Source organism: Lonchura striata, chromosome 25 (genome assembly GCF_050655825.1).
Source record: "Lonchura striata isolate lonStrDom1 chromosome 25, ASM5065582v1, whole genome shotgun sequence".
Lineage (NCBI taxonomy): Eukaryota > Metazoa > Chordata > Aves > Passeriformes > Estrildidae > Lonchura > Lonchura striata.
The window spans coordinates 4,269,050-4,290,834 of record NC_140727.1 but is presented as its reverse complement, the minus strand read 5'-3'; the positions used below and the strand labels follow the sequence as shown (position 1 = coordinate 4,290,834).

The 21,785-nt window shown below is 50.8% G+C and overlaps 1 protein-coding gene across 17 annotated transcripts; it reads left to right on the top strand.

Moving 5' to 3' along the window:
• The first annotated feature begins 885 nt into the window (after positions 1-885).
• On the top strand, positions 886-19,136 carry ARNT (aryl hydrocarbon receptor nuclear translocator). 17 transcript variants are annotated; one of them, XM_021542087.3, is made up of 23 exons: positions 886-1,026; positions 5,365-5,476; positions 6,597-6,641; positions 7,467-7,511; positions 8,388-8,432; positions 10,355-10,568; positions 10,782-10,995; positions 11,079-11,144; positions 11,261-11,360; positions 11,683-11,748; positions 11,860-11,945; positions 12,337-12,413; positions 12,574-12,708; positions 13,141-13,215; positions 14,004-14,155; positions 15,049-15,159; positions 15,347-15,422; positions 15,828-15,951; positions 16,220-16,319; positions 16,676-16,826; positions 17,034-17,193; positions 17,666-17,820; positions 18,395-19,136. In XM_021542087.3, exons 1-23 carry the CDS (start codon positions 1,002-1,004, stop codon positions 18,482-18,484), a joined length of 2,424 nt encoding a protein of 807 aa, XP_021397762.1. In that variant the 5' UTR covers positions 886-1,001; the 3' UTR covers positions 18,485-19,136. The 17 variants fall into 17 exon arrangements, with proteins under 17 accessions (XP_021397762.1, XP_021397765.1, XP_021397763.1 ...); XM_021542090.3 differs by having other exon boundaries at positions 897-1,026; positions 16,676-16,775; positions 18,395-18,627; XM_021542088.3 differs by having other exon boundaries at positions 897-1,026; positions 17,669-17,820; positions 18,395-18,627.
• Positions 19,137-21,785: the final 2,649 nt, after the last annotated feature.

The following is a 21,785-nucleotide window of genomic DNA, read 5'->3' as shown; positions in this document are numbered from 1 at the left end:
GGCTCCAGGCCTTCATGAATTCTGCAGGAATGTGCCGGCATCACTTTTCAGACACAACCCAGAGGATCAAGTTCCCACCCCACACCCCCTTCTCCCATCAGGAGAAGGCTCTGGGTCCCTTCAGGGGTCCTCCTGGTGGATTTGGGGTGATTGGGGAAATGCTGAGGAGGATTTATCCCCAAAATCCAAAAGCCTTGCCTGTGAGAGGATTTCAGGGTAGTTTTTTGCTTATATTGGAATAGACTGGAAAAAACTCTTGGAAAATGCATTGAACTGAGCCGCCCATTGGGATCTCGCAAGACATCCTCGTGAAAACACCAGAACACCCAAAATACACCAAAAATCTCCTTTGAATTTATTATTTCCCTACTCTGGGAGAAAAAATGATGGCTTTGGGAAGCCAGTGAAACTTTGACACCCCAAGAGCCGGGCTGGTGGGGTTTTCTAGAGATTTTTCAGCACAGGATGAATCGTGGAGTCCCGTTGGTGGCCCCAAAATTCCAGTCCGGACAAAAAAACACATTCCAAGCCCAACCCCAGTTCCGACCGAAATCACGTGTCCGGTCTGGATCCGCATCTTCATTCCTGGGGTTTTAGAAGCCCAATTTCACGCCAATCTCAGTCCTAATCCTAATTCCAATCGTAATTCCAATTCTAATTCCAATCCCAATGGTTCGTGACGTCATCCGCACCACCCACTATGGCCACGCCCCCTCCAAAGCCCCGCCTCCTTCCCGGCGGGGGCGGGGCACGGCCGCGTTAGCCCCGCCCCCAGCCGTGCCCTCCGCTTATCCCCGCCCCCAGCCCTCCGTTCGGACCAATAGCAGTGCCGCGTCTCCCCGTGTCCCTCCCCCCGCCCCCCGCTTGAGCCAATAGGAGGCCGCCGTGCCGCTGGCCCCGCCCCCGCGGCGGCGGGGCCGTGGGGCCGGCGGAGGTTTTCCTGCGCCGCCATCTTGGCTCGGCGGAGCGGAGCGAGGAGGGGGCGGCCCGGGACCCCCGCCATGGCCGCCACCGCCGCCAGCGCGGGTGAGCCCGGCCGCGGCGGCACACGCGGCGCCGGGGGAGCTCAGGGAGGGCTCAGGAGGCCCGAGGGCTCTCACGGGGCCTGGAAGGCTGAGGGCGACTCTCAGGGGCGGGGGCTGTCGTGTGGGGCTCTGAGGGGCACCTCAGGGGTCGCTGAATGGTTGACAGGGGCGTGAGGAGGGTCTTGGAGGGCTGAGGGGCCTCTGGAGAAGGGGGAATGGCACAGGGGGATGGGGGCACCCTGAAGGAGTGAGGGCTGTGTTACCTGGATTTGGGGTGCTCGGGGCAGGGGGTCGCTGGAGAACCGGTGGTGCCAGGAGACCCTCAAAGTGGGGATCCCTGGATTTGGGGTCCCTGCAGTGGGGTTCCATCATCACTCGTTTGGATTTGTTTTCCTTGACTGCTTCTGTCGGTTTAAACTCCTTTATCAGCTGTGTTTCACTGAGGTTTTCCTTAATTCCCAGCAAAAAGTGCTGTCCCGCTTTGGAGGTTTAGCACAAATGTCTCTGAGCTCTGTGAAGGAGGGGAGGGCCTGGAGCACAATGTTCCCTCAGGTTGGTCCCCAGAGTCCTCAGCTCCCTCTGCACAGGAAGCTGGGAGCTTCTGATCCCTGATTCTTGCCAGAAAAAAATGTGATTTTATCAATTCTCTGGCCAAACTTCTCTGAAACGAGCTCGTGTCCAGATTAACCCAGCGTCTGTGAAGTCGTGATGGATTTTCAACGTGGTGGCTGCGATCACAATCTGAGCTTGTTTGTGTTTCTGGGCTTTTTTTTTTTTTAATCTTAGCTTTGCTTTATGGCTCTTCTTGTGGCTTGAGCGTCGTGAGACACACTCAGGTTTATCCAGGAGTGTTCAGTGACACTGCTGAAGGATTCTGGGGTTTTATTTTAATTGTTTTGGAAGGTTTTGTGGCATTTAAAGGTGCAAAAACGCACTGGGGGCTCAGACCATCCAGTGTAGGAGGAAGGAAGATACTCGTGGGTATCCAAGCATTTGTGGAAGTGGAGTCTTCAGGGTTCTGTGGTATTTTGCATAATAAGAAAGTTTTACGTTCTGAAAGAAAAGAAAATTTTTAACATCTGTGTTAAATATTTTTAATCATGGGCAGAGTGACCAATATTCACTCAACCTTTTTACACATAGGGAGAGAAATACACAAGCAGTAAACATGGAGATTATTAGAAAAATTAAATTCTGAAGAACTCTCACAAATAATGTGGGTCTTCTTTAAAACATTAAAAAACAGATTTCAGGGCTCCAGTGAATGCTGGGTAATGCCTGAAAACTACCCAGAATGTCTTCATTTCAACCCCTTAGCAATGGAAGAAACATTCTTTTCTTAATTTCTATATTTCTTCGTGGAGAAGGTTCCCATGGGGATGAAAGTGCTGAGCTGGCATTGCATGGGAAACTCAAACAAGCTGAAAACCTCCTGCTTGCTTAAAAAAAATCAATTTAATGTACCCCAGACACGGAAATTGAGATGTTTTGTAAATAAAAAAACATAAAAGCAGAAATATCCAAGCCTTATAGTTGTTAGTGAAATGCAGAGTACTTTTAAGGCTGGTTCATTCGCTCCCAAACCTGCTCCAAACATTTTGGCGAGCTCACAAATGGGTAAATTTAAAGCAAATCCTGTGAGATTTGATGTCCAAACGTGAGCCTGGCAATTAATCCCCCTGCTGAAGCTTCTGCAGCAAAAATCACCAGTTTAGTACAATAAAAATGTATATAAATGCTGCAGCAGCCCCTGTGGTAAATCACAGCTGGGAATATTTGCAGTAATTTTATTTTGGAGCCTTTTTTTCCCCCGTTGGGATGCCAGTGGTTGCAGCAGAGCCTTTCCCAGGAGAGCTGGGCTGGGAGCCTGGAGCACTGGTGGGGGTTGGGATTTACATTTGCTCTCTTCTGGCCTTAATTAGATCCAGCACAGGGTGTAGGGAAGCAGGGATTGGTTCTGGGAAGGGCTGGGACACAGACCCAGCCAGGATGTTGGAAACCCACCTGGGATTTCTTGGGACTCCTAACTGGACACCTCCAGCAGCGGTGACTCCCTTCCAAATGCCCTTTCTGGGAAGGAATTTTCCCTCCCACCCATCCTAAACCTGCCCTGGTACAGCTTTGGGCTGTTTCCTCTCATGCTGTTGTTCCAGCCTCCTTCCAGGGAGTTGTACAGAGTGAAAACTCCACCGTGGGCTCCAGGAATTCATCTCAGTGCCGTGTTGCTCGTGTTTGGAATGGGGAGAAGACGGAAATTGGGAAGGAATCTTTGTGTTCCTGCGCGTTTCCCAAAAATCCCAAAGGGGGAGAAAGGCAGAGCTCTTCCCGTGCCATCTCCCTGCCCGTGCTGTCCCTGGTTTTGGGAGGCTGGGGCCACTCTGCACAGGTGCCCAGCCTCAGGGTCTGTCCTGGGCTTCCACCTGAGCCACGAGAGGGAAACATTCCTCATGGGATGTGTGCTGGGCTCTGGGGAGATGTGCAAGGCTTGAAAAGCAATTCCCTGTGAGCAGCACACTGTCACTTCCTTCCCCTGCCCAGAGCGGAAATTCCTTCCCCTCAAGAAAGGGATTCTCCTCTGTGCTCCAGAAACTTCCTTTCTGTTCCCACCATGTTCAGATACGGCTGGGGAAAAGGAGAAACCCTCCCTTGTTCCCACTTGAAACTTCATTTTGTTAAACAAAATCCTTGGGTGGCACCTTGGGGCTTCACTTGATGCACAGCGGCATCTGAGCAATCGCAAATCGAGCAGAAAGGAGATGGGGAAGGGTTTCCACCTCTGCTTTTTTGTTCTCCAGATGTATTTTGGGATTGCAGAGGATCCTGGTGTTTCGTTGCTGGTGTTGGATGGGCTGTTCTCACTCCTGCTGTTGGTTGGGATTGTTGTTTTTGGCTCCTTCAGCTGCCAAGCCTCGAGCTGGATGCTTATTCCATACTGTAGTCACCCCTGGGAAATACTATGGATCAGCAAGGAAAAAGCTTCCTCAGCAACGCCAGCTGCTTGGAGGAAAACAAACCAGGCAGGCAGAGAGGCTGGGAATGTTAATGTGGTAAAATATATTTAATTTTGGCAGAAATACCAGGAATTTGGGAGTGTGTTTGCTGTGAGGTCCAGGCACACCGCGGAGGTGATTGTACAGCTCCACTTTTAGCTGTAAATGAACCAATATGCAACTCTGGAAGTGAAATTAAACTGTTGTTGGACTGAAATCTGTCTTTGGGCAGTGGCAAACAGCTTGGGAACCCCAGCTCAAAGCCCATTTTTTCCCTAATTCGTTGAACCTGGCCTCAGTTCTTCACTTTGTCCCCCCAGTTGTGGCTGTTTCCTGCCCAAGCTGCTCTCGGTGCTGCTGAGGGTGGTTTGGGAAGCCCAGCATTGGGGTTTTTGGGGGTAGCTTTGGGATCCCTTTGCTTTGCTAAAGCAGAAGTGGTTTGGGAGCTGCATCAGGCTCAGTTTGCAGAGGTTGTGGTGGAGATTTTTGGGCTGGAGTGACTGTTTTGGGGCAGTTTCACAGCACATTTACAAACCAACAACCGTTAAAATACGCACAGTGCTGACATATTGCACCAGAACAAGAAGAAATTGTTTATAATGGATTTTAAAACTAATTTTCTGATGTAGAACAGGCTGTTTGAACCTAGAGCAACGTTAGTTTGGCTCTGATGGTGATGCTGGAATGTAGATTCAGCATAAGCCACATTGAGCAAGCTCTGAACAACTGCAGACCGTGTTACCTGTGCTCTTGAACAACCAGGATTAGGGGAAATTACAGGAAAATGGAATGCTGGAATCACAGCCAGGTTTGGGCTGAAAGGAATCACTTGGACCATGGCTCAGCCACCTCACACTTGTCCAGGGTGCTCCAAGCACTTGTGGAAGAGCAGTAGTGGTGCCCACTGGTCTGTACTGGTGAAGACCAGAATTGATCAGCTGAACAATGACGGATTTTGAAGTGTTTTACAGCATTTGGGTTCTTCCTTTGTCTCAGATTGGGCAACGAACCCTCTGCAAGCTAGTGTCATCAGGGAAACTCGCTGCTCTGCTCCTCCTTCATCCTTCAGCCCCTTCCCTGCTCCCACCAGACTCCTCCTCTCCCCCAAAAAACAGCCCACATCTTTGAGTTTGGCAGCCTCGGCTCTCCAGCTGAGGAAGCAGCGTGTGCTCCGAGCTGGGAACGGCCCCTCGCTGCAGCAGATGAAAGGACACAAACACACATTGCCCCAGCTCCAGCCCCAGCAGATGCTGACACACAACTGCTTCTACCAGGGAGTGTTCCACTGAACCAGAGGGGTTTGGAAGTAATACTGGGTGATTTCCTTGATTTTTTCCACTCCTGTTTAGAGATGGCATCCGATGTTTCCTCGCTGGGTGCAGCCGTTGGCTCCGGGAACTCCGGGTCGGGAGCCCAGGCTGGAGGAGCCGTAGCTCAGAGGCCCAGCAAGAGACGGCCGGGGTGAGTGTGTGAGTGGGTGAGTGCTGGGGCTGTGGGAAAAGGGCCTTTTTGAGGAAGTTTTGCTCTCAGAAAGAGCTGTCAGCCTCGGGAGGGGCAGCTGTGGCTGCTTCTCAGAAGTTTCCTGCTTCTTTCAGGTGGGCTCTGTCCAGTCCTTTCCCTTTGTGGTCGTGTCTTTGTGCCAGCTACACGCCTTGAAGAGGGGGTTAAGTGACATACTCAGAGAGGACTAAAAGCTTTGCACCTGGTAGAAGGAGCAAATGCACACCAAGGATTGAGAACAAGACAGCAGTTTGCTGCAAGACGTGGGGGAACAGAGAATCTGGGTTTTGGGGCCTTACTCCAACCTTTGCAGCTGTGCTGTCCCTGGGAGGGGTGGGGGGAAGAAGCCACAATGTGCTTGTGGGAGGCTTTTTGTTTCCTAAAAATGCCTTTGCAAATTCAAAGGGAGTTTGAATGGCTATTCCCAGATTTCTGGCAGGAGAAATTGCCTGGTAATTGTCAAGCAAACTGAAATCTGTCTCTGCACCCCTCCCAGTCACTCAAACTCTTTCCTTCAGCCCCATTTGCTGATGCTCCCACCCTCCTGCAGCTCCTACCATGCTGCCTGCTCCACTGCATCTGCAGTTTTCCAACCCAGAAGAAAAGGTGAAAAGTCTTCTGTCCTTCCACATGAACTGGATTTTGGCCTTGTGTGAACAAACACTGCACAAACCGAATTTTAACTCCAGGAAGATTTTACCCTCTGCTTTTTTGTTTTGTTTTAATTCTAAATGCACCCAATCCAGGCTTTTGGGCTGGGAATGCTGCATCTGTAGGCTGTTGAAGGTCCTTGGTTCTCCTAGGAGATCCAGGCTTTTGGAGCAGAAGGTTGGGAGTCAGTGCATGCTCCAAGTGGGTTTTCTTCCTTTGCAACTGTTTTTCCTTGCTCTGTTTGTGACAGACACCTAAAAGAAGCCCCTTTCCAAACTTTGTTGGTTGTTTCACATTAGGATCACTAAATTGCATTTGGATTACTTAATTTTTCCTTTCAGGAATTATTTGCATCCATGGGGACAGACAGAAAAATAATTTAAAGGAGAAACCACTTGTTTTAACAGTTACCTTTTTTTCTGTTTTTCAGGCTGGATTTTGATGATGATGGAGAAGGGAACAGTAAATTCCTCAGGTGAGGGAGAACATTGCATCCAGAAGTTTCTGTCTTGTGGTCTAGCTGTATCTGTGTGTTTTCCCTGGAGCAAGATCTTTCTGCTCCTGTGGCTTTTCCTCTCTGGAGGCAATGGGAATTGCTCCAATTCCTCAAACTCTTCCCTTTGTCCCAGTCAGCAATATTCCTTCATCTCTGTGGCTTTTGTTACTGCCTCAGACATTAATTAATCCTCATCTGTTGTAAGGATGCTTCAGTCCCAGAGACATCCTTATTCCCAAGGAGCTGGCGGGGCTGCAAGGATCTCCTCATGATCCATATGGAACACAGAAGAGTTGGAATATCTTGTGGCATTTTTTTGTAGCCTCACTGCGTGATTTAGGATTGAATAAGTCCAGTGATACTGGAGTTAACTCCAATAATAACTCCAAATAACTCCAATTCCAGTGATACTGGAATTTCTGTGTTCCCGTGCTTTAAGAATGGCTGTGGAATCGTTTCAGGATAATGAGTGTAGAATTTACCAAGAGAAACCAGGATGGAGGTCCTGATTTGGGCTACCTGCATCTTCCAAGTGCAGGTTAATCTACTTCTTGGTATGGAATTAAATTTTCTGTGATCTCACCATCCTTGATTGGGATGTGATATGGAAAACCCCATGGAGGTGATGCCCATAGTTCACCTATACTGTTTGGAGTGATCAGTGAATTATACTGCACTGATTATCCACCCAAGTTTGCCTTTTTAACCCCAGGCAATTTTTGTGGGAGTTATTAAACCTTGTTTTCCGAGTGTTTGTTTGGGAAAGAAGGAAGTGTAAACACTTTTAACCTCTCTCCCTTCTAGATGTGATGATGACCCAATGCCAAACGATAAAGAGAGATTTGCCAGGTAAGAATTTGATGATTTAAAAGCTTTTTGTGCCAAAAAACCTTAATATGAGAGGGATCCTGCAGCTTCCTTCTCACAGTCATCTCTCTTTGAAGGTGTTCCACACATACTCCGTGATGTTTTTTGGACCAGTTCATTGAGTGTGACAATGACATTCCTCTTTTGTACCATTCCTTTCAGCTCTGGCCTTGGACTCATTCTTTTCTCCTGCTCAAGAAACTTGCAGAGATTCAAGTTTCCTGCTTAGTACAAGTTTTCCTTGAACAGGGTTTCCTGGCACACATTGTGATTTGTGCGTTTCGTGGGGAATTACACAGAAGCTCTACAAATTGGGGGTTTTCTGGAGATTGTAGGAAATGCTTTGATCAGTTTGTGGTGTCTGACAGTATCTCTCAGTGTTGGGACTGAGCCCATGGGATTTTTACAGCTCCATCCCCTTCTCTGGATACATTCCAGCCCATCAATGTCCCACCTCCCAGGAGGGGCCCAAAACTGCCCCTTGGATTTGGGGCAGTCCTGCTGTTACCTGCCAAAGGGCTACAGGGAATTCCAAGCTAGGGTTCTCCAGCTTTTTTTTAAGTGGTTTGAGTCCTTCTGAAGTCATGCAAATATCAGAATACTTGAAATATCAGAATACTTCTAATATTAGAAATAAACAAATTAGAACTAGGTCACAGCCTCAGAAATGTTTCAACACATCAGGCACCAATTTAATGTAGAATGTTACAAACTAATGACTGTTTTATTTTATGGAATTGCTCCTCTGCAAAACAGACCTGTCCCTAGGCTGGGTTTCCTAGTCCATCTTTCCATTTTATTTCCATTTCTTTCAACTTTTTTTCCATTTTTAGCTTAGCTGGCTAATTTTATTTTTAGGTCTGATGATGAGCAGAGTTCAGCGGATAAGGAGAGACTTGCCAGGTAGGAGAATGGAGATTTCAAGCATGGACAAGCAGAGTTTTTCCTTTCCTTAATGTTTCTTTAGGCATCCCTTCTCTTTTTCTTTTATTTTTTCCCTCCTTCCCTCATCTGCTGCAGAGGATTTAACAAACTCCTGGAAATGGCTGTGGAATTGGGATTAGGAGGGGAAAGGCATTGAGGAAAGGCGCACCTCATCCTTGGAAGAACCTTTTTAGGGAATTCATGGAAGGATTTATTTACCAAAGGCCACAGGGTTGGGCTCCTGCTTTCACCTGTAGCTTTGCTAACCTGTGCTAAATACAGTTCCTCTTGTCCTGGGTCAAGGTGCCAAGTTGTCCATCTAGGAAGGTTTTGTGTCCTGGGAATGCTGTTGGATTCTCAGAACAGGCAGGAAGAGGTGTGTTAGCTCAGGTGTTTTCCTTCCAGGAAAGGTGGTGTCACTGGAAACAGGATTCAATTTTTCCCTGAGTTTCTATTAGTGACTAATGAGAGACTGTGCCTGAAAGCACCAGAACAGTCACCTGGAATGCTGCACCAAGAATCCAGGAATGGGCCCTGCAGACACCTGTGCCCACGTGAAGGTGATTTGTCACCTGGGCACACCTGCAGCAGCCTTACACCTGTGCCCTTCATTTTCCACCTTACAGACTTAGGCCAGTTTGGGGCAGTTTTGTCTTTAAACCAAAACCTGACCCCCAGAGTGCCTTTGCTGACTGTGCTGAGCTGTGCTGAAATGTTTGAGGAGCTCAGGAAGGCACAGAGGTGTCCCCCAGGATGGACAATCCCAGTTCTCCCATCCTTTCCTCATGGCAGAGTGACAGTGGGCAACTGAAATGTAAATGTCTGGTGACTCCCCAGTAGCTTTTGTAGTTGAAGGGTCTTTGTTTTTCACACCTGAGCTTATGAGTTTAGAGAAGCTGCCTGACTCAAAGGTGAGGTCACTGAATATCTGCACACACCTTGTAGTGATAAATGCTCCATTTTTGTGTTTATCCTGTTTATTCACCTGCCTATCCTTGCTCCTTCCAACACTTCCATCTCATTTCACTTCCCACCATGTGCTTCCTTGCACATGATCCATCCTTCTGCATAGGAAACCTGGCTTTTAAGCTCTGTTTTGGAAAACCCACCTTAGGATCCCAGTTAAATGATGCATCTTGGATAAAAGAACCAAGTTCTGGTCTGTGGGACTGATGGGAACTGTGCCCTGTGAGCCAAAGGGGTACCAAGAGCCTCCTTAGATGGCAGCAATTGCTACAGTGGCTGTTTAGAGGTCCTGGTCTGCCCAGGACCTTGCTGATCTGTGCAGAAAGGGGGTGTAACCTGCTTGGAAGCTTTCTGCTGAAAGGGCTCCTGGTGTCACTGAGAAGTGGCTTCCCCAGGCACTGCAAGGTGACACCCAGCTAATTCGGGTCACTCAGAACCCTGCGGTGGCTGGGGCTGGAAGGAGCCTTAAAGCTCATCCAGTTGCACACCTCCCACCAGCCCAGGTTGTCCAGAAGAGCAGGTGCCCGAATTTTAGCTGCAGACTGGTGGGTCTGATCGTGCAGGTGATCTCATCCACCCTTGGATGAACAATGTTGAGGTCACCTGCAGTGAGGTGACCCCGCTTCGGGAGCAACTCCTTTGGCTTCCTGCAGCGTTGTGTGGTGGATGGGGAAGGTTAGCCCAGGTCCTCGCTGTCCCCAGGTTCCAGGGAGCCGCTGTGACTTCGAGGAAGGTCCAGGTGTAGCCTCTCCTCCTTGCCCCTTCCTCCACGTTCCCTGTGCACGCCCAGCATGTGAGGCTTGGCTCCTAATCCTGACGGCCCTGATGCATCTCTGTGTGTCACACCCGTGCAAGCGCTGACGTGGGGACACGGCCGAGCCTCCCACCCACAGTAACTTCACCTTCCTCCTTTTCTCCCCCTCGACCTCTGGCAGGGAGAACCACAGCGAGATCGAGCGCAGGAGGAGGAACAAGATGACCGCCTACATCACGGAGCTGTCGGACATGGTGCCCACGTGCAGCGCCCTGGCCCGCAAGCCGGACAAGCTGACCATCCTGCGCATGGCCGTGTCCCACATGAAGTCCCTGCGTGGTACTGGCAACACCTCCACGGATGGCACCTACAAACCCTCCTTTCTCACCGACCAGGTCTCTGCCCGTATAAAAAAATCCCTCTTTTTATTAAGCCCCCTTAAGGTCCTGGAAGCTCACAGTGAGGTCTCCCTGAAGCCTTCTGATCTTCCCCTGCTTTGTGGGAATTACAGCAATCAAAGGGGAAAATTAAACGATGGGTGGGGGGAAAAAGTCCAGACCCAGGGTGTGTTTTGTCTGTGGAGTTGAGAGGTGTCTGTGTGTCTGCAGGAGCTCAAACACCTGATCCTGGAGGCAGCTGATGGCTTCCTGTTCATCGTGTCCTGCGAGACGGGGCGCGTGGTCTACGTGTCGGACTCGGTGACGCCGGTGCTGAACCAGCCGCAGTCCGAGTGGTTCGGCAGCACCTTGTACGAGCAGGTGCACCCCGACGACGTGGGCAAGCTGCGGGAGCAGCTCTCCACCTCCGAGAACGCCCTCACAGGTACAGCAGCCCGGGCTGGGACGCCAGGGGCTGGCAGGTGGGAGAGCCTGCGGAGGACTTGGATTAAACCCTTCCCTTTGTAGAGGGAACCAAGCCCTGGTGCCTTTCTACCAAGGATGCTGCAGCCCCCCCCGAGAATGCATCTAAAGGTACCACCAGTGACACTCGTGTCCTGCCAGTTCCCAGTACGTTACCTGGTGCCACACCTGTCTTGGTGGAAGGACTCCCAGTGCAGCAGCAGCTCCTTTTCTTTATTTTTTTTTAGGTCGTATCCTCGATTTGAAGACGGGGACTGTGAAGAAGGAAGGGCAGCAGTCCATGAGGATGTGCATGGGCTCCCGGAGATCTTTCATCTGCCGAATGAGGTAGGAATTCCTGGGCAAATCTCTGAGCCTAAAGCCAAATTTGCTCCCAAAATCCGACCCTTCCATGCTTTTATTTCAGCGGTTTTGGGGCTCATTTTGGTGTAGACATGGCTGAGCTTTCCCTACAGTCAAGTTCTTGAGATGTTTGTTTGCCCTGTTGTTGTAAAAGATTCAGTTTAAAGTAATTATTTTCAGCCCCAAGTGTTGCCTCCCTTGAGTTCTGCAGAATGCGGGGTTTGTGTGATGGAAATTCTCATTCAAGATGTCCAGATTATTTCCATGTTGATCAGGAAAGATCAAATCCTTTCTAACCCTGGTGCAGGTGTGGCAACAGCTCTGTGGATCCAGTCGCTGTCAATCGCCTCAGCTTCATGAGGAATCGCTGCAGGTAAATGACCCATAAATAGCATATATACACACAACAAATAAATAAATAACACAACTAAACACCTCGCCTCACCTTCCCCCACTGCAGCACAACCTCTTTCTCTCTCCCAAGGAATGGTTTAGGTGCAGCCAAGGATGGAGAACCTCACTACGTGGTCGTGCACTGCACGGGCTACATCAAAGCCTGGCCCCCAGCAGGTAACAATTCACTTTGTGTTCAGGTGGGCTGGGTTTAAGAGCATGTGGTCTAATGTTGCCACTCCAGCTGAATGGGCCAGGAAGTGCTTTGCAAATATATCTGTGACTTTTATTTTAAGATTAACTTAATTTTTGCAGGCAAAGCACCAGAGGTCTCTGTCTGCAAAGGATGAAAATAATATTGAACTGTCTGATGTGCAGCTTTTGCTGAAATTCAGAGATTTTCATTCCTTCTGGTGAAAAAAGGGAGGGGAGAGCACCTTAATTTACAAAATCCCTTCATGGGGAAGATTACTGAGTTACAGACCAGGACAGAAAGATGTCTTGAAGTCCATTCCTCTGAAATTTCTCCTGTACTAACCTTGCTGGAATTTTTGGTCCTCCCTCCCAGGTGTTTCTCTGCCTGACGATGACCCCGACGCTGGCCAGGGCAGCAAGTTCTGCCTCGTGGCCATTGGCAGGCTCCAGGTGAGTGCCCTGTTCCCCTTTTCCAACATTGCCTTGTCCTGGTAGTCCCCAGATTTAAACGGTTCTGTCTGAAAACGTTCCCTGCTGGCCACAAATCCCAGTGCAGGGCTGGCAGCTCAGGGTCAGCAAGGGTTGGTGACTCTCCCTGTGTTCCTGGCAGGTGACCAGCTCCCCCAACTGCACGGACATGAACAATGTCTGCCAGCCCACAGAATTCATCTCCCGACACAACACCGAAGGAATTTTCACCTTCATCGACCACCGGTGCGTGGCCACCGTGGGTTACCAGCCCCAGGTGAGGATCTTTAGGAGCTTTTCAATAAAATAATGTTCTTTAAACTTACTTTTACTTCTACATCATGGCTCTGCTTGTCCAACAGAGTTGATAAACCATGCCCAGGGCTTAACCCAGACATGTGTTTCTTCTCCACTGGTTGCTTTTCCATGTGTTTTTCCAAGTCCTTTGATCATGGGAAGGCTGGGTGTCTCTGGATTATGTCAAATGTCAATTAAAGCCATTTTTGCCTCAAATTGAATTAAAGATCAAACATTAATCAACAGCTGTTGTGCTTTTCTTTTAAAAAACAGCACACCAGCTCTTGTGCTTGGGTTGTGTAACAGGGATTTGTGGGGAAGGAGCAGGAACTACCTGTCCAAAGACAGATTAATTATGGAATCTGCCTGCCAGATGAACTGACTCAATCTCTCACAATCCCTTGAAAAATAGGAACTTTTGGGGAAAGACATTGTGGATTTCTGCCATCCAGAAGACCAACAGCTTTTACGGGACAGTTTTCAACAGGTAAATGCATCACAGCTGCCCTTTGCATGCAGGGTGGAATTCAGATTGGAGTTCATTCCGAGATTGGAATGTCTTGGTGCTTGCAAAGCAACAAAACTGACTGGAAAACCAAGAAGAAAAACAAAGCTTAGCTAATTCACCTGTGCAAAAACTTTCAGGTTTAGTCATATCATTAAATGCAAAACAAAACAGAAACGTCTGATGTCTTAACTCCTGAATCCAGTCTTAACTCCAGTTCTGGCTGCTGGTCCAGTTGGCTTTTAGGGCCAGGGATGTGGCTCCCCAGTGCCTGCTTGACTTGGCTGAAACCCTGGTTCATCTCTAGGGCCCAGCCCAGTGCTGCAGAACCCGCAGTGGAGGTGGTTTTCTTGCCCTGTTGTCGTTACTCTTATTTCTGAGGGCCTTGGACTGGTGGCAGGGCAGGTAAGGCTGCCCCTGTGGTTTCATGACTCCAAAAACCAGCTGCTCATATCCATTGCTCCAAACCGTTGGAATGGGAAGCGACAGCATGTGTTTCATTTCTTGGAAGCTTTTCCATACATCTCACCAGTGCAAAGAGATAAGAGAAGTGAAGCCAAAAAGGGGATTTTAGATTCCCCTCCTGTATCCTTTAGGACTCAAGTTATCCCAAGGGAATAGTGCCATTTAGTTTGGGAAGACTGAGATGTGGTGGTCCAGGTTTGAGGCAAAGGGCCATTGCAGGGGTCTGGGGTGGGGGGAAAATCGTGCTCAGGTTGCTCTTCCCCACCTTTGATCAGATGCTACTGATGTAACTCCATTTTTTTTAGGTGGTGAAGTTAAAAGGCCAGGTCCTGTCAGTCATGTTCCGCTTCCGATCCAAAAACCGGGAATGGCTGTGGATGAGAACCAGCTCCTTCACCTTCCAGAACCCCTACTCGGATGAGATCGAGTACATCATCTGCACCAACACCAACGTCAAGTGAGTGCCTGGAGAAGGGCTCTCAGTCCAGAATAACCCAGAACTGGGAGCCTCAGCCTCTCCCCCTCACGAGCTTCCCATCAATTTCCACAACCCTGGAGAAGATCCCAAGTCCCTCCAGCTCCCATTCTCTGCTGGGCTGTGCCAGGCACAGGAGGGCTACAAAGTGCAGGAATTGTAATTCTTTTAGCTGTCTTGTTGTGTGGCTTAACAAGCTGCCAAAATTCAGCTCCAGCAGTGCCTGAAATTAGTGAAATCTGCCTTAGAATGCTCTTGGATTCCTGCGACACCCCCACAGGTAGGAATGATCGGAGCTGCTCTTTCTTTCCTTGAGGGAGCTCCACACCCCTTGCAAGGACCAAAAAGTTGTGCCTGTGTGTGATCTAGAGCTGCAGGCTTGGCAAGGGCAGCTCCAGCAGACAAACAGAAGGCTGGATTGCCTGGGAAAGGGAAATCCGGGATTTTTTTGCCATGAGGCAAAGTAGCACTGCTTCCCTGCAGAGCTGAAATCTGCTGCAAGCCTGATTTCCTGCCCCATGTCAGAGCTCTCTCTTTGAACTTCTTCATTCCACACATAGCCATTCCCACATCCAGAACCCAAAAATCCCTGTGGAAGTTCAGAGCAGAGTAGCAGTGTCTGCGTGGTTGTGTTTGAGGTGTGCAGGGACTAAGTATGGAGGAGGGAGGCACAGCTCCCACACCTGGAGCATCCTATTCCATGAGACCACCTTTCAAGGAAACCAGGTGGAAACTCACTCAAAAATCCCTTCAAATGGGGTTTTTTGCATCTTGTCCCAGACAGCCATGCAGCTGTAGCCACAGCTACACACAGGACCCAGCTTTGCTACCAGCTGAGACTTTTTAAATCTCTTTTTTCTGTGTTTGCTTTGAAGGAACTCGAGCCAGGAGTCCCGGCCTGCCCTGGCAAACTCCATGCCAAGGCCTCAGCTGGGGCAGAGTGTCAGCCTTCCCCTGGACATGGGCACGGCCCCACTGCCCTCCAGGTCAGGAGGAGCTCGGCTCCTTTTCCCATTTCTGTCTTCCCCTCACACACCCTCCACTCCCAAATTCTCTTCTCTGCAGCCAGGAGCTCCAGGCTGACAAATCCCTGGTGTAACCACCCAGAGCTGTTCCCTTGGGAATTATCTTTAGCAGCCTGTGTTCCCCTGTTACAGACACTTTCTATTTTAGGCAGCAGCAGCCACCCCAGGCCGAGCTGGAAGTGGGCCCAGGAAGGGAGAGCTTGGCTGGGTATGAGCACTCACAGGTGAGTCCAGAGGGATTTGGGCACTCCCTGTTCATTGTCCTGCACTGTTTAAGTCACCCTTTTACTGGGGGTTTAAAGGTGGTGGCACCAGGTTGAGGTGAGGATTGAGGAGAGCGTGTTTCTACCTTGGGTGTGGCCCAATTCCAGTATTTATCATGTGGAATCATAGAATCATGGAATAATTTGGGATGGAAGGAACCTTAAAGCCCATCGACTTCCACCAGACCAGTTTGCTCCAAGCCGTGTCCAGCCTGGCCTTGGACACTTCCAGGGATGCTACTGGGCATCCTGAATGGCCCCACTGTCCCAAAAAAGCACATCAGAATCCCAGGAGTGGACAGGCCCTCAGGTGCTGAGGTGGGAGCAGCCCCAGGAGGTGTGAGCAGCTCTGCCCTGTTCCCCCAGGTGCCCGTCCAGCCCGTGAGCGCTGCCGGCCCCGAGCACAGCAAGCCCCTGGAGAAGGCTGAGAGCCTGTTCAGCCAGGAGCGGGACCCACGCTTCGGGGAGATCTTCCCTGGCATCAGCACAGGTGGGTCAGCTCCTCCTGCCTGCCCTGGTCACATCCTTCCTGCTTCTCCCTGCTCCCAGCCTGCAGTAGGTGCTCTGACCCCAGAGAGCCTCTGTAGTAGAAAATGGAGAGGAAATCAAATTAAACAGGGTTTAACAAAATCGTCTGAAGTCTGTGTCTGGAGAAGGAACAAAGGAGTTTTCCTCCGCACAGACACATCTCTTCCAACTGCTTCTGCCCCTGTTCCTCAGATGTCTCAGTCCAAAAATGACTCGTGCTCTCTCCACAGATGAGAGCAAAGCCATCCCTGCCAGCACCATGCCAGCCAACCCACCCCTCTTTGCCCAGGGAAACACCTTCACTGCTGCACGGCCTGCTGAGAACTTCAGGTGAGGCTTCACCTGTCCAGCTCCTGCCATTCCCTGTTTCCTCTTCTGTGCCTTGGACATGCCCAGGATCTGAGTTCCCACAACCCAGCAGCTCCTCTCAGTTGTTTCCCAGTATAGAATCATGGAATCCTGTGGATCTAGGATCATAAATCAGACTGTTAACCCGTGTCTATCACTAGCCTCTATCCCCAGGTGCCACATCCACACATTCTTGGGACACTCCAGGGATGACCACCCTTCCCAGATGGGCTCATTGTTGTGCTCATTTCCTTCCACCAATGACTTGAGCAGAAGGGTTGGGTGCCTCTTCCTCCTCTAAGCGCTGTCCACAGCCTCAGACGCCTCTTGTGTTCCAGGAGCAGCAGCATGGTCCCTCCAGTGAACATCATCCAGCAGCAGCCCGCGCCCGCCGGCCGGATCTTGTCCCAGATTTCCCGGCACTCCGCCCCAGCTCAGGTCAGCGGGACCACCTGGGCTCCAGGGACACGGCCGGTGTTCACACCCCAGGTAGCACAGCCCGAACCCTCAGGTGCAGGCCCCGGGTCCCTGCTGCCTTCCAGACCCTGCTGTCCGTGGGGAACCATCCTGCTTCCGCTCTCTGGCGCTGCGTGTGGGCTTCCTCCTTCGGGGCTAACCCGGCAACTCCTCCCCGAGCCGAGGGTCGCGGTGAAGCCGTGCCTCCTCTTCCTCTCCTGTGTTTTTCCTCTCTTACAGCAAGTGGCATCCCAGACAGTGAAGACTCGACCGCCTTCCTTCAGCATGGGGACATTCCAGGGCACGCCGTCCTCCTTCAGCTCCATGACAGCGCCGGGATCGACGGCTTCTCCCACCACGGCGCCGTACCCAGCCCTGGCCAGCCGCGGCACAGGCTTCAGTGAGTGGGGTCTGGGGGGAAAAACACCCCTGGGAGGAAAGCTGGGAGCGTCCAGCTGTGGTGGGATGTGCTCTCCATCATTTTTTGTGCATTTTGGGAGTGCCTACATGTGGGGAGCACAGTTGAATCTGTGCTTTGACTGACAGTGGTCACCTTCAATCATCCTGCAACCACAGAGCTGGACTCAGTGGTCCTTGTGGGTCCTTTCCAGCTTGGGATAATTGGGGTCATCCCAGCAGATGAATTATGAACCATTTTAAGGCTGACTGGGAGGAAAAAAACCCCTCTGGGAGTCTCTTTGTTCTATCCCATGGCAAACACCTGAATTGTCATGGCAGGAAATCCTGGAGGGCGACCCTGCTGTCACAACAGCAGCACCACACAAAGCACTGCCCTTCCCAATCCCAGTCGAGCATTGGAGAAGCCCCATTCCCAAAGGAGGGATGGCTCACTGCCTGTGTTCTCTGTCCAGCAGCCGCAGAGGCAGCGCAGACCCCGGCCCCGTTCCAGCCCCGCGCCGCCGACGCCGTGGGAATGTGGCCACAGTGGCAAGGACAGCACCACGGCCCAGGATCTGGGGAGCAGCACGTGCAGCAGCCCCAGCCCAGCCAGCCTGAGGTCTTCCCAGTAAGATGGGGCTTTTTAACCTCCCAATCTGGTGGGATCCACTGGTCTTGAAGCACCCAGAGCTTGTCCCTCTGGTTCAAATCAGCTGGGGAGGTCCCAAACTCCTGGATAACCTGATGGAGCTGGAAGTGGAGAGGGCAGGACTGGCTTTGTGTCTTGGTCTGTTGCAGGATCAGTGGGAAATTCCAGTTGGATTAACCCTTCTAATTCTAATTAATTTTTTTTAAAAAGCTGCGGTCCAATGAAATTAAAATAATTCCTGAGAATTCATAATCCTCTCACCCCAGCTTTCCCAGCAGTTGGTGATTATAGCTTAAATTTGCTGCTCTCCTTAAATTTGCCTTGGACACAGACCTTGTATTCCCTTGGGAAAGGAACCAGTTTGGTCGACAGTATCTGTTCCAGCAAACCCATTATTAAATTTCCCACATGATCATGGAGCCATGAAATTGTTGAGGTTGGAAAAACCTCTGAGATGGGAGTCCAGCTGTTCCCCCTAATTTCCAATCCAAACCTCCCTGGCACACCTCGATATTCCAGTCTGGATGCTGACTCTCTCCTTGTATCCTCACAGGACATGCTGACCATGTTGGGGGACCAAGGGCCCAACTACAACAATGAAGAATTCCCAGAGCTGAATATATTCCCTTCTTTTTCCGAATAAAACAAGCCTTAGGGGAAACAACATAAAGCTCTCTACAATATCCACATGTAAAGGAAAACAGCAGAGTCTTTTTCTCAAGGAACTGTCTAAACACTTCCCACCTTCTGGAAGCAGAGCTCCAAGGAGGGATGGCCATGGAAGAGGAGGTGGTTTGGACACCTCCTCCATGTGGGATTGTTCTGGAAGCTTCAGGACTTGAGTGCCATGAGGCCGAGGGCTCCCAGAGCCACTCCCGAGTGGATTCTTTTTTGGGAGAGATTCCTGTCTGGATCACAGACAGCCCTTCCAAACTTTTAAGGTGGCTTTGACTGTTTTTATTTCATTCTCTGCCGTGACTTTTTGTATAAAACACAAACTATTGGAATTTTTGTAATACTGGAAGGAACTCTTCCAAGTGTTATCCCTGTAAACACAATCCTGGAGAATGCTTGAGTAAGAATCCGTGTCCTAAGCCAGTGTTTTCCTCCTTTTTGGAGGAATTTTGGCTGTTTTTGGAGGGTTGTTACAGCGTCTCCAGTCCAGGGTGCTCCGTGTGGAGATTCCTGTGTTTGTTTGGAATCTCCTCTCCTGTGAACTGTGCAATGAAATCAGTGTGACCCATGATCCCTCGTTACCCAGAATAATTAACAAGCCATAAAAATATTACCCCATGTAGCTTTCTTCTGGATGAATCCATTTTCCAGCTGATGGTTTCTGTGCTGCCACAAATGGACGTTTCAAGAGGTTTTTTGGGATAAAACCTGCTCCACGCTGTCCATGGAATTTTATCACATGTAGATGAGTTCCTTGTCCTCGTTTTGGAGCTGGATGTAGGAGAATCCCTGGATTTGATCAGGGAATTGCTGAGGAACTGTGTATTTTCACTACATTTGCTCACTCACCATCTCCTTAAAGAAGAATTCCTGCCATGGGATGATCCTGTTGCCAAATGACAAAGAGTAAGAGGAGAGCTGGAAAAGTAGGGAACAGAATGAAATTTTTTATATATATATATATATATCTATATATATAAATTTTTAATTTTTAAACATTGACTTGGAATCTTCTGGCTTTTTCCATGGAAAAAAAACAAACAACTTGTGGCCAACCCTGCTCTCCTCAGGGGCTGGAAGAACCATTTGATTCCTTCTTGCTTCAATTCCAACAGGAAGATGAATTGCAGAGTTGGACTTGGAAAGAAATTTGGCTCAACAGCAGCTGGGGAAGAATCCCAAGTGTTCCTGGAAGCCTGGTTTTGTTTTGAATGGAATGTGGGTGTTCCCCCCTTTTTCCTGCATGTCGAGGGGGGGCTCTGGGACCCCCAGGCTGGTTGTGAGTGTTCTCTCTGCTGGCTGAGGGCAAGAATGGGGGGAGCCCCCCTTTTCCAAGACCTGATTCCAGAGCTGTCATTCCTGACAAATCCACGTAGGAAGCTTTGAAACCTTTGTGTCACCAGCCCAGAGAGATTCCTCTTGTAAGTGGAGCAGGAAGCTTTATTTTTCCCTCCCCTTTTCCCTCTGGAAAATTAAGACTTGAAGGTTTTGTTTTAGTTGTTTGTTTTTTGGGTCTTTTTAATTCCAAAGTTCTCTATGGATAAGTGGGAACATCCCATTTGAAGACATCCTGTGATCCACCCTGTCCCATTATCCAGGGAGCTTGTTCCCAGCAATAACCTCCTCCCCAGCATCCCATCACATCCTGGGCCCTTCCCCTTTAGTTCTGAAAGGAGAAGGAAAATTCCCATTTCCCTGAGCCCTTGCAGGTCCTGTGGCTGTATCCCCCCCCAGATTTTCCAGATCCTGGGAGAAGGAAACCAGGAGCAGTCAAATCTGTTGGGAAGGAGGATGAGGAGCAGCTAACAGGGTTCCCAGGGGCTGCTGCATGTGGGACAAGGACAGGGGACGGGCTGGGCCCTTTCCCCCTCTTTGGGAACTCCAGTGTTTGTCCTGGGGTGGAATTTTATCCTACATTCCCTGGGGGGACAGGAGCTGAACCCCCCCCAGGTGTGTCCCAGCCTCAGGTATCTCGGCCTGGTGGATTCTGGACAGCAGAGATTTTCCAACAGGAGATTTTCCCACAAGAGATTTTCCCTTTTCCCAGCCTTTGTCTCATTTCTGCCTCTTTCTGTCCCCATCTTGAGGAATGTCCCTAAATCCCCATCCCCTCCCCGCTCTGGCCCCAACTCTCATTCCCTCCTTGTTTTGTCCCTTTGGCCCCCAAGCCCCTATCCCCCCATTTTCCCCCCCATAATCCTCCTCCTCCCATTTTGCCCCAAGCCCTCGTCCTCCCCCATTTCCCCGTTGGTCCCCTCGGTTCCCGGTCACTCGCTGCCACGTCAGGGCCTCGTGCTCCGGGCGATGATTCTGCCCTGGAGCCCCGGGGTGACTCAGCCCCCCTGTCCCCACAGAGCTTCGGGTCACAGGGGGGTGGCCCCTCTCCTGGGGACCCCCGTGGGGTAGGGGTGACAGGGACGCACCCCCACCTTGGTGCTGCTCCATCCCCCCCCTCCCCTCCTGGTCGCTGGGCTGGTTCCTCGTTCCCGTGGCTGGAGGGTGACAGCGATGATGATGTGGATGTCCCCAGCGTGACACGTCTGGGATGGCTCTGGTGCCACCAGGCCACTCCGCCTTGTCGTGGCAGGAGCCGCGTGACGAGGTGACGGTCACTGCAGAAAGCACCGTCCGGCCCCACCTCCCCCGGCCAGGGACCCCCAAACTGGGAGGCAGCCCCGGGTTGGGGACACTGGGGACAAGAGCTGGGGTCCCGTCCTCCGCTCCTGCTGGCACACGATGTCCCCGAGCTGCCGTGTCCGGCTGCTCCTGAAGGAAGTGGGTGCTCAGCTCCATCCGATTCGGCCACGGGGAGGACTTGGGGACAACGTGGGAGTTCCCCAGGGCAGCAGAATGTCCCCAGGGTGGGATGCTGGGACAAGACAATGTCCCTAGCGTGGGATTCCAGGACAAAAGAATGTCCCCAGGGCAGCAGGACATCCCCAAGTTGGGATGCCAGGACAGGAGGGTGTCCCTGGGGCCGGGATCCTTGGGACAGGAGGGTGTCCCCAGGGCAGAATGCTGGGACTGGAGAACGTCCCGGGACAGGAGAACGTCCCGGGACAGGAGAACATCTCGGGAACAGGAGAATATCCCGGGGACAGGAGAACATCTCGGGGACAGGAGAATATCCCAGGGACAGGAGAACATCCCGGGGACAGGAGAACATCCCGGGGACAGGAGGACGTCCCGGGGACAGGAGGATGTCCCGGGGACAGGAGAACATCCCGGGGACAGGAGGGTGTCCTGGGGACAGGAGAACATCCTGGGGA

What these genes read in the sequence shown, in the direction of transcription:
- ARNT (XM_021542087.3), top strand. Translation starts at nt 1,002, where the DNA reads ATGGCCGCCACCGCCGCCAGCGCGG. An exon ending in TTCATGAGGAATCGCTGCAG is followed by an intron (nt 11,749 to 11,859) that starts GTAAATGACCCA and finishes CTCTCTCCCAAG; the next exon opens with GAATGGTTTAGGTGCAGCCA. An exon ending in CCGTGGGTTACCAGCCCCAG is followed by an intron (nt 12,709 to 13,140) that starts GTGAGGATCTTT and finishes CTTGAAAAATAG; the next exon opens with GAACTTTTGGGGAAAGACAT.